General features: G+C 38.3%; 1 protein-coding gene across 1 annotated transcript; it reads right to left on the reverse strand.

Moving 5' to 3' along the window:
• Positions 1-1,882: 1,882 nt before the first annotated feature.
• Positions 1,883-10,078, reverse strand: LOC137185756 (TRPM8 channel-associated factor homolog). Its single transcript, XM_067594100.1, has 12 exons — positions 9,949-10,078; positions 9,009-9,755; positions 8,108-8,324; positions 7,620-7,899; positions 6,951-7,249; positions 6,382-6,556; positions 6,088-6,182; positions 4,336-4,546; positions 3,786-4,022; positions 3,221-3,444; positions 2,924-3,037; positions 1,883-2,664 (listed from the first exon to the last, which is right to left on the reverse strand). The coding sequence occupies exons 2-12, from the start codon at positions 9,653-9,655 to the stop codon at positions 2,422-2,424; spliced, it is 2,742 nt and encodes a 913-aa protein (XP_067450201.1). The 5' UTR covers positions 9,656-9,755; positions 9,949-10,078; the 3' UTR covers positions 1,883-2,421.
• Positions 10,079-11,170: the final 1,092 nt, after the last annotated feature.

Raw genomic sequence — 11,170 nt, forward strand, 5'->3', positions numbered from 1 at the left:
TTGCATACAATGTAGACAAAAATTGCTTGTATTAAGAAATGTTGTCAGTTGTTTAATGACAACTTTCTCAGCAACCTCTGAGAGTACTGGCAGTATACTTATTGGTCTGTAGTTACTGGCTTCAAGGCGGTCTCCAGATTTAAAAATAGGTGTGACAATGGCACATTTCCAGTCATCAAGAAAGGAACTGTGTTTAAAAGACAAGTTAATTAAATGAGCCATGGGGGAGTTAAAATATCTTTGTGTGATTTAACAAACATGGTGTCAAATTGTAAAGTATTTCTATTTTTGGAGGTTTTTAAGGGGCTGATGATTTTGTTTACTTGTAACGCATTAGTCTACACACTTGAAAACCTAACTCATATACAGACTCAAGAAAAAAAAATTAAAGACAGAGGTAATAGTAATTAACTTTCCCTGTACTTTGAATTTAAAATCTCCTAAAAATTTTGTGTCCCTTCTTGTGAGATTATCAATGCTTTTCAGATAAATTTACTGTTGCCTTTTTCCTCATTCAATACATTGAGATGAAAATGAGATTTAGCTTCTCTTAGCTCTTGGACAACTTTGTTCCTTAAATCCTTATAAATCAGCATGTCAGCGTCTCTTCTAGTATTAACTGCCTTTCTTAGTGCAGCATAATAATAATGATAATAATGCTGATAATAATTAATAGTAATAACATTTTTTCCATTATGCATCCCTAAAATAGTTTTTTATTGAATGTCCAAACAAATCTTGTAGCTTTCATTCAGTTATAATAAAAGACTGAAGATGTTTGCTTTGTGTACAAGAGTGGTTTGAGGCCTGTATGGGCCCCATCTCTGTCTGTACGTTGGACAAAACCTCCCATATTAGGGCTCTATGTCTTCTTGCAGTTTGATTTTTATCTTGTGTAACATACTTGATTCTTTTCCTTTTTTCTTTACATACATTGTGCAGGTCTATCTGATTATTTCATGGTCTGCATTATTGTGGGAAATTATACATTTGAAAATATCAATGTTATGACTGATAAAGTGCGTAAAACACGCAACAAACCTAATTACACTTCAAGACAATAAGCTCATCCTGTTTTAGAGTACAGTATGTGGTCTACTTTACTACGGTCTGCTACTGGTCTGTTTATAATTAGGTAAAATAAGGATGTAGTTGGCAGTTGGATCTCACAGTTTAGAGGCCTCCGCTCACACTTACTTAACTTGCTTTTCATTCATTGACTGGACTGGATGAGGGGGGTTGGGTTTGTGTGCGGCTGGGATCATCAGGAGAAATGAGAACACCTGTGGATCAGAGGATGAAAAGAAATGGCCTGAGCACTGATTGGTGGACTCGTGTGGTGTCTGACCTTCCCATGTCATCATTTTATTTGGTTTTCTTTTGGTCACCTACTCTACAGAAAATAGTTTATTTTACTCCTCAATCTCACATTTGGGCTCAATGTGGAAACATCAGAAGAAACCACAGATTGGGGCCCCAGTGTGCTCCAGATCATCTGAGACTTGGTTTGCCCACATCTCCGCTCCTCCATTTGGTCTAGCCAAATATTCATACACTAATTTCCTTTGTAGGTCCAGTCTGGGTACGTAACATGAGTAAAAATTTAAATAACAATTTTTATTATGTTAACATCACTAAACAATCATCCAGACACCACTGGACTTTTTTCTTTTTTTTTTTTTAGCTCTCTACCAGATTCTCTCTCTGAACTCGGAGAGTTCTCCCAGCTATTCTCCAACAACTGTAGGCTATAAAGGATTAGAAGACTTGTTTTTCATATCAATTAGTGTGAAATAAAATACTATCCGTACATGTAGTTCCCTTTTTGAAGTGGTTTATTTTACGCTTCTCATTCAAGAACAAATTGATGAATAACAAGTAGTAGAGGAGTAAAGTAAATGTTTATTAGTGTATTTTGAATTGACAGTAAAGGCAAATATCAAAATAGTTACATTAAAGACATTTATGTTCCCATCTTCAAAAGGTGTTGGGCTGGAGCAATGAAATGAAGAGGATGCTTCATTACTGGTATCAGTATTAACAAATAAAACTGTCAGTTTTTCACACTGATATTCAAAGTGAAGTGTAGTCGTATAAAAAATTGTTTGATTCTGTAGATTTGGTCTTACATGCACATTCTGTGTGCAAATTGAGTACAGCGGTGTCATGTTGAATAATTGATCTAAGATGATCATAATCATTGGTAGAGTGATGAATTATTTTCAAATGGAGCTACTGAGTTTAAAGGCTGTAGATATATAACTGGTCAACTAGTGTTTCTTGTATTGCATTAAACATGCAATATTTAATAAGAGACAACAACAACAACAAAAAGAAAACAATGTTAATCAACTGAATACATTTAATACACTAAATCATTAAACCCCTCTCTCTGTACTTCAATCTGCAGCAGTCTACAGTTCAGTAATACTGGATCATGGGGTGGTCACTCCAGGGAGGCAGGTTGGAGAGTTTCTCCTCAGTGGCTGTTTCTATGGGCCAGCCCCAGGCCTTAAAGAATCCAGACAGGTTCATCTCCACAGTCTGGGAGAAAGTCACAGCATACAGGTTCATCTTTCCTTTGTTGTCTTTGGGAAAGTTGCTCATCTTGTGGTAGGCAGCAAACACCTTCTTAAAGGCATCCCAGCCAAACTTTTCCTGGAGCTACATGGAAGGAGAAAGAAGTAGAGGGGTGTGTGAAAAAGAAGTATTGCTGTCTCTCCATTTTCATCCATAAATATTTTTGTTGTCTGGTGTGTAATGACCTTTGTTAAACCCTCACAGGGTCAGATGGGAATTCTGAGTCTTATTTGCATTCATTTTGCCTATGACAGTGTTTTTTACATCCTGTTTAAAAAGTGACTCCAGTATGATCCAAACATAGTTTCTCTGCAGAATGTAATATACAGTAATTCCCTCTCACCTGCATATATGTCTCCAGGGCGACCCACATGTGCCAGCTGCTGAGTTTCTTGCCCCCCTTAGCATACTCCTCTGCTCGATGGTTTCGCTTTTCTGAAGTCATATCTGGATGAGCCTGCATTGAACGAGACAAAATGAAGGGATTGTGAAAGAATGCAATCCCAATGAAAAGCTAAATATTTTTCTCAACATATGGTAAAAATGAGGAATTGTCTTTTGTGGTGTCTACTGATAGAAAAATGTGTTATAGTACACATTAAGAATTGTTTTATTTTGTCAAAAAAAGGATTTACTCCACCTTTGCCCTGTTGATCCCCAGCACCTGTTCATGCACATACACTGACCAGAGGTTGCATGTGCACTCTGTGGTGTGAGATGGGAACTCCCAGCAGCCTCTCTGTTGGTTGTGTCCAAGCTCATGGATGGGGCCCCACAGGTCTTTAGTCCTAGCATGGTCAATGCTGACCAGCTCAGCTGCTGTGGGTGTGTGTGCCATGATGGGATAACCTGCATGCATCCAACCTGGATGGAGAAAAATACAATCTTACGTATAAGTGCAGGTGACATGTGTGATGTAGTGGTGTGATAAGTCCATTGATATACGAGTGCAACCAATGAAAGAAAAGCAAAAAAAAAAAAAAACAGCTCATGTTGTTGCAAAAGTTCTCATTCAATAAGTTATTATATTATATATTATTATTATTATTATTATTATTATTATTATTATTATTATTATTATTATTATTATTATTATTATTATTATTATTATTTATATTTTACATTTTCAGTGTGAGTGGTCAACTTCAACACCGGCCCTTCTGGGCAAACAAGAGGCAGTCATATACACAGAAAAACACATTTACCATGAGAAATCTGTACATCAGTAACAAATCTCTCTTTGCGGGGAAATTTGTGTGGGATAGCAGCCAGGTCAGCAACGCCTCTCATGATGGCATCCCAGTGTGCTGCCAACTTGTCAGGGTAATCCAGATCCCGAACAACATCTGATGGTACAGTAAGGATGATGTTCTCAAACTCCAGCTCTGCCCAGGGTGAGGGAGCTGCACGCAGCACCAACCAATCAGCCTTTGTTGTCACACCTGAGCAGAACAGAGGGATGGGTGAATTCAAAACTGAGTTTGAACTTGTATAATTTTAAACATTATAAATATGTGCCATTGTTTGCAGATTATAAACAAATAAAATGTAAAAGTTTCATAAATGTGAACTGCTTATGAATGTGGTCTCATAGTTTCATTCAGCTGTTAATCTACTGCACCCAGCACACAGATGATGTATATTTGCTTGTACCTTCTGCAAAAGTCACAGGTGCTGCTACACACCCTCTACTAACCCCATGGAGACACACAGATACACACATTTCTGTACCAGTGTTACTCAACACACACTCACCAGATTTATAATATGGTGCAGGTACAGCCATTTGCACTATGACCTCTACCCCCTCCACCTGTGTGTTGGGTGGAGCCACCAGGTAGATGAGTCCCCCCCACAGGTTCCACACCTGCATCTTCTCTGTGGTAACAGGAAATTGTTCATGAACGCAGGGCGCTCTCTTCAACTCTGCAGCATTGAGATAGTCTGTTTGACAGCCTATCTGGATCTGAAGAAGAGATGGAATATGTGTTACTGCTTTGAAAACCTGTATGAGAGGTCTACTGTACAGTTTGGTTTTTCAATAGATGCATATATAAATCAATAAATGCAAAATGGGCAAGAGGCATGGATGAATGGATGAATGGAAGAATAAAAATGTGAGATAAGAAGATTATTATAAAAGACAACTATATTTATAGATATTTTTCCCCATTTCCAAACAAATACTTTAATTAGTAATTCATTCATTAATGGGGTTTAAACCAGATTTAGCTATATACATGTGATTGGTCCCTGTATCGGATAAGAGAAGTGATTGGTTCCTAGATAATTGGGTCCAACTCCCAGCTGTGTATTAACTCTGCCCTTGTGTATATTACCAAATTGAACCTGTATACTCCAAACGCTCCGAAGATGTGAGCCAAACAAACAATGAAACGTCGGTATTTTGTCCTTCTTGATTTGGAAATTTGAGATGTGCCACCTTTTCATATTTTTTGGAATATGCTCACTTTAATTCAGTCATTAATAAACCTGAGAAAGAAGATTTCAGTCTTGTATACAGAGTTGACCTTTTGGAGAAATACAAGCCTTCATTTTGAAGGTTGTCACTGTAAAATGTATATAAACCTTTGATGTTGTGCAAACATTTAAATCGTGTTTTTCTGACAAAGTACAACAGACATTTCCTTTATAGAGCACTGAAGTGAAGCCATAACTTCCAGGTTGAGTTTCAGAAGTAGGAAAACCTCACTGAATATAAGACTGACATTTGTAAGAACATTTGTACTAATAATATCTTATACTAATGGTGTATCACTACAATATGCATGGATACATACTGTACATGTAGGTACAATGGAACAAGATGTGAAGTTAGGGAATAAGGGGTAACAATCACGTAAATTACATTATGGGGCTATGGTACTATATATATAGTATTACATATGGGGCTATAGTACTATATATATAGTATTACATATGGGGCTATAGTATACTATATATATGGTATTACATATGGGGCCATAGTACTATATATATAGTATTACACATGGGGCTATAGTATGACCTACTGAGGAACAATCTGACGTTTGGTAAGAATATTTAAAGATAATTTATACTGTAAGTATTTATAACTACCGGGTACCTATTCTAAAATTACAGTGTACTGTATGACCATTACTGAACAACAAAGCTGTAGGCTTGCCAGTCATACTGTGACAGGATATAAAATTGATCATCTGCCTTGTAGTTTTTAATTTCAATTTAAATTAAAACATTTTAACGTCCTCTTAATATTTTCGAATGCTAATGAATGTTTGATTTTAAATACTTAATTCCAATACAGAGTGATGTGAATTATGAACTGAAGAACAATAAGCGCAGTTGCTTTTTTGTAAGGTTTTTCTATATTTTAATTGATAATCTAAGGACAGAGGGTGTATATAAAGCCCTTTGAGACAAATTTGTGATTTTGGCAGTTTGAATTGACAGAAAGTTGAAAGAAACACTTTGAACTCTGTAATTATTTGATTTTGTGTACTGTACCATCCATCCTTTGTTGAGTATCTTTGGTGGCATGATCATGTCGGTCTTCATACCAGGAAAGAGGTACAAACCTGTACTAAGCCACTCCTTCTTTCCTGACACACACAAAGAGCAGCAAATGTTATATATGGATGCATGTAAAACAGGCACAAGAAAGATTTCACCTTTTTCATTAATGCAGTGTAATATCACACACAGTACTGCAACATATTAAAATGTACAGAGAAAAATTACTGGACTGCAAATTTCTCACATAATTATTTTACACATTTGTTTACAACAACAAAGACTGACCTGATGTGTTAGCATTAATCTTGATCCTGTGGTTATAGACAAAAGGCATCGTGGGGCTATGCTTGATGAGGTAAGGCAGGAAGGCATCAGGATCTGGGCACACCTTATATACGTCTGTCCCCATGCTGAGGAGCAGGTGTTCTTTGGGACTCTTTACAGGGTTCTTCTCACTCACCTTGAAAGAAAGTGAATATTAATAATTATAAATCAGATTTCTCTCACAAAGCCTGATTGGTTGAGAGCCAACAGTTTTCCAGTGGTCACAGGAGGCCTAGCTTAGTGATGAAGACAAAATGAATTTGTAGTACAAAACAAAAATGGCTAAATACTTTTATTTTGAATTTGATAAGTATTGTATGTTTTTATGTAAAGACGTCAAGGTTATTGTGAGGTAAATACCTGGCAATATTTTGTAAGCCTGAAAGCCATAAAAGTCTAATTAGCAGATTTACCATACAAGGAACTAAATCCTTGAAACTTACATTAACCCAGAAAGTAAACTAAAAGAGACGCCTTCTTTATACAAATACTAATGACAATCATAGACAATAAAGCCGTTCACTGCCCACCTGTGGCATGCCGGACTTCAACATGTCAGTGAGGATGGACAGCACCTGTGTGTAGGAGTAGCTGTCATGAGCTTTCATTTTCAAGAAGCTGGAACAGTCGCTGCCCAGTTTTTTAAGGTGTTCCTCTTCATGCACGGTGAGTTCTTTGCCCTGGATGACATGACCAGCGAAGCGGCGTAGAAGATGACGAAAGTGGTAGGTGTCTTTCATGGCCTGACTAGGCACAGGGGCCTTGTACAAACCTCCTCCAATTGTTGTCTCCAACAGGCTCAGGCCCATTTTGTTCAGGATCTTGTTTCCTGAAACACAGATAAACAAATCTGACTTCATCAACTGTGCTGTAACATTCATCTTTTATAGTTAGGGGTTTGACTGATTAGGTCTAATTGTAGGCTGCATAAAAAGATGGACGTAGCAAGGTGTGACATCACCCACTGGTTTGCACTGGAGCCAGTTATTGATATATGTATTGATATATAAAGATGGACGCAATGCCAGCACCCCAAAAGAGGCCAAAACATCTCAGTCGCCCCCTGATGGCTGGCTGCAGTATAGACCTGTATATACTGCAAATGTGTTACTCATTTAGCACTGTCTGTAGCACTGGTATGTGTCAGAGTTCAGTACAACATCACAACATGATCGAAATCTTGTTGTGTGTTATCATACCTAAGAATTCTGTCATTGGGTTTTGTCCTTCTTGTGTCTGAGCCCACCACCAGGCATGTCCACCAATCAGGAGGCCTCCTCCCTCTGCCACAAAGTCATGGATTTCCTTCACATGTTTGTCACTGTATACATCACACACAAATACACTTAGGTCTTTCCTGAAGTTTGTCTTCTCACACTTGTGCTTGCTGTGAAGGCTGAGTTTGGGCTCGACACCAACAACCCCCTTCCGGCCTTGGTCCAACCAATTAATGGCATTGTTCCAAAATGAAGCCAGTGTCTGTAATGAAAGGAGTCATCCCCAAAGAGATAGTAGTTAATCACACAGAAATATTGGCACATCAACACTGTAACACTGCAGATGCCTACCAATTGTTGGTGGCCTTGAGCTAATATCAAAAGAAATGCTCAATTTTCATTATGTGAAAACCAATTTCTATTTAGTTATTTAAAGGAATTCTAAGACTAATCATTAAGTCAGACCTCACTTTTTTTGAGAGAAGACATTCATGTGCCACCACAATGACCCGTCCGTGCCCATAGTAGGCTCCTGCCAGGAATGCCCGTCTATCCTTGGTGGTACCAATGGGGAAGGCTAGTGGGCCGTGGACCAGAACCTCAGAAGCTATAGATTCACCCTGGAAGTCAAACTCGGAAACCCCCTTGAGTAAGAACTCTAGGTCATCCTCAAAATCCTTACCAGTACTGTATTAGCAAAGGGCAAATTGAGGGAGAGAAAGAGAGACACAAACAGGGAGATGGAAGAGAAGGAAAAGAGAATTAAAACGTTAGGAACGTCCATCTTGGTTTTGTTTCTCAATAAAATAGAAATACATTTCTGTGAAATTATTCTGTTTTTTTTGCAGTATCTTTGATTGCAACCTTTTTAAAGAAAATCTTAAAAATTATTCATGGTTACTAAGTGTACTGAAGTTAGCTGTATAATGAATAAAACGTGGTGTATTATGCCACTATTGTGGATCATGGGTTAGCATATTATAACCCAGACAGGCCCTACATGGGACATTTCTGCACCACTAATGAAATACACAGTGTCAGAATTATAGTTCCTTCAATTACATTCGAATGTGTTGTTGTTTTAATTAATTACTCATACAAAATCCATGCAGGGAAACCCCAGTATGATTAAGATGTGGTTGAGTTAGGCAACAAAAACGTATTACGCCTACCACAATGCTAATCAAACATTTTGAATATTACATATGTTAATAAGTTATTTGAATATTTCAAATAAATTGCTTCAGCAATAGAGCAGAAAATGTAGATATTAATAATAGTTTTAAAATCAGAAGGATGGCAACACACGGAGCAGTTTTCAGATTAAAAGAAAAGTCACGTATTTGAAATGAAAAAGAAGTATATACTTACGCTAAAGCCATCCAGGAAGATGGGATCTGAGGGTAGACAGGCAGGATATCTACCTCCCCATAATGTCTTGAAAAGTAGATCCCTGCCACCCCAGACACCTTATTTCCTGGAAATTGAGAGATTGTGTTCTCCTTAGGGTTCTCTGTAGCCCAGTGCCATGCCTGCCCAGCTATCAGCACTCCTCCTCTGGCTTTCAGAAACGCCACCAGGTCCTTTGCGTCTGCACCCACACTGTAGGCATCTGTCACATACACGCCAACCTTTAGATTGTTACTAAAGGCCTCCACAATTTTGGCTTGGAAGCTGGATCTGCTGAGATTATCAGCGACTCCCTTGACATTCTTGTGGACCCCCACAGCCAGGTTTTCAGATCCATCTCCTCGCAGCCAGGTCAGAGCGTTCTCTACCAGAGCAGGAAAGGTGGTCAGGTAGCTCTCGTGACCCAAGACAACAATCCTTCCACGGCCGTACATAGAGGCAGCCATCAGGACCTGGCCTCGGCTGTTCATTACTAAAGGAAAGGCATGGTCTCCGATCAGAACCAGGTCACAGGGAACAGAGGGACCATTGAAGTCCAACTCTGTCAAGCCTCTCATCAGGGAGATGTAGGCCTTTTCTTGGGAGGACTGGGTGAGCTGGGTGGACATGGTGAGAAGGACTGATGCTCTGAAGGTTGGATGAAGAGGATGAAGAGCACAACAGTATAGTTGTGCCTAGATGGAGGTGTGTTGTGTCAGGCAGGCTGTCCTATGGGGGTAAAATAGAATTAATTTACACATATATGACAATAAAGTTATAACATTAAAATGTCCATCAACTGGCTCAGAGTCAAAAGGAAAATCAGCAGTTCTCCAGTTGTAACATTGAGGTCCAAGAGTTTGCAGGTTTTCAATTGATCCAAACAATACAGAAAAACCAAAGACTACAAATTGACTTTTACCTGAAAGTTAAGTTGGTTCTGATTATGGTCTTAGATGTTTCCAAACAGGCAACTCACCAAGAACACTACCAGACAGGAGTAAAGAGAGATAATATGAACAAGAGAGCAGGAAAGGAGGGACTATTTAAAGGGAAAGTTGAAAAGAATAAGAGGAGGGATCTATGCGATGGCTACGTCTCATATTTCTTCACACTAATTCTTTCCTGGTATGTAGTCAGTTGGCATGGGCTTATCAGTAACAGAGAAGGTCATGAAAACTGCAATGAATTATGGCTTCCTGTCTCCTGCCAAAGTCTAAGTCAAAGTTTATACTTAATCATTTGCATATGAATATATTTGAAATGCTTATTACGAAAACCTAATAATATCAGGTCTGCGTTGGTACTATGTTCTGTATTGTCAGATATGGTTACTGTATAATAACATACATATAATAACAGGAACACAAAGTATGTACAGTAATAATAATAATAATAAGTTTATTTAGTATAGCACCTTTCACAGAAATAAAATTCACAAAGTGGCTCACAAGAATAAAAGTTAAAAACATGACCATGAAACATACAAACAATAGAAACATATGCCACAAGTTAAAGTTAATATAAAAACAAACACAGGCAACAGGGTACCCCAAAAGAAACAAACAAAAGAACAATCACTTCACAACACACACATCTCAGGTGACACAAAGGCCAATTAAAAAAGATGGGTCTTAAATTGCTTTTTAAAGGCTTCTATAGAGACTGCAGGCTGTATGTGTAAAGGAAGAGAGTTCATAGTGTTGGAGCCGCTATTGTAAAGGCACGATCACCATTAGTTTTCAGCCGAGAGCGAAGGACAGCCAGTAGGTCCTGGTCAGAAGACCTAAGTGACCTACTGGCAATATAGGGATGGAGAAAATCACAAATGTACTCAGGTGCCTGTCCATGCAAGGCTGTATATGTGTTAACAGGAACCTTAAAATGAATCCTAAACCAGATGGGAAGCCAATATAAAGAACTTAAAATGGGAGTGATGTGAGTCATCCTGCTGGACCTGGTTTTCTAGAGGAACTAGAAAAAGGAAATTAAGTGTGTGAAACTGTGTGAAACATCTTGAAAACTCATTACATTCACAATATTGTCACATACTTTTCTCACCACAGTTCCCATGTGAACCGGTTTTCTGAGTAAATGAGGCCGTATGTGCACCTTGTTCCAAAAAAAGTTTACTCTTTCACTGC

This window comes from Thunnus thynnus, chromosome 7 (assembly GCF_963924715.1).
Source record: "Thunnus thynnus chromosome 7, fThuThy2.1, whole genome shotgun sequence".
Classification (NCBI taxonomy): Eukaryota; Metazoa; Chordata; class Actinopteri; order Scombriformes; family Scombridae; genus Thunnus; species Thunnus thynnus.

Coding starts and splice junctions, on each gene's coding strand:
- LOC137185756 (XM_067594100.1), bottom strand. CDS start 9,655: ATGTCCACCCAGCTCACCCAGTCCTCCCAAGAAAAGGCCTACATCTCC. Junction 6,183..6,381: donor GATTAATGCTAACACATCAG/GTCAGTCTTTGT, acceptor TGTGTGTGTCAG/GAAAGAAGGAGTGGCTTAGT. Junction 3,038..3,220: donor TGGGGATCAACAGGGCAAAG/GTGGAGTAAATC, acceptor CGTTCAATGCAG/GCTCATCCAGATATGACTTC.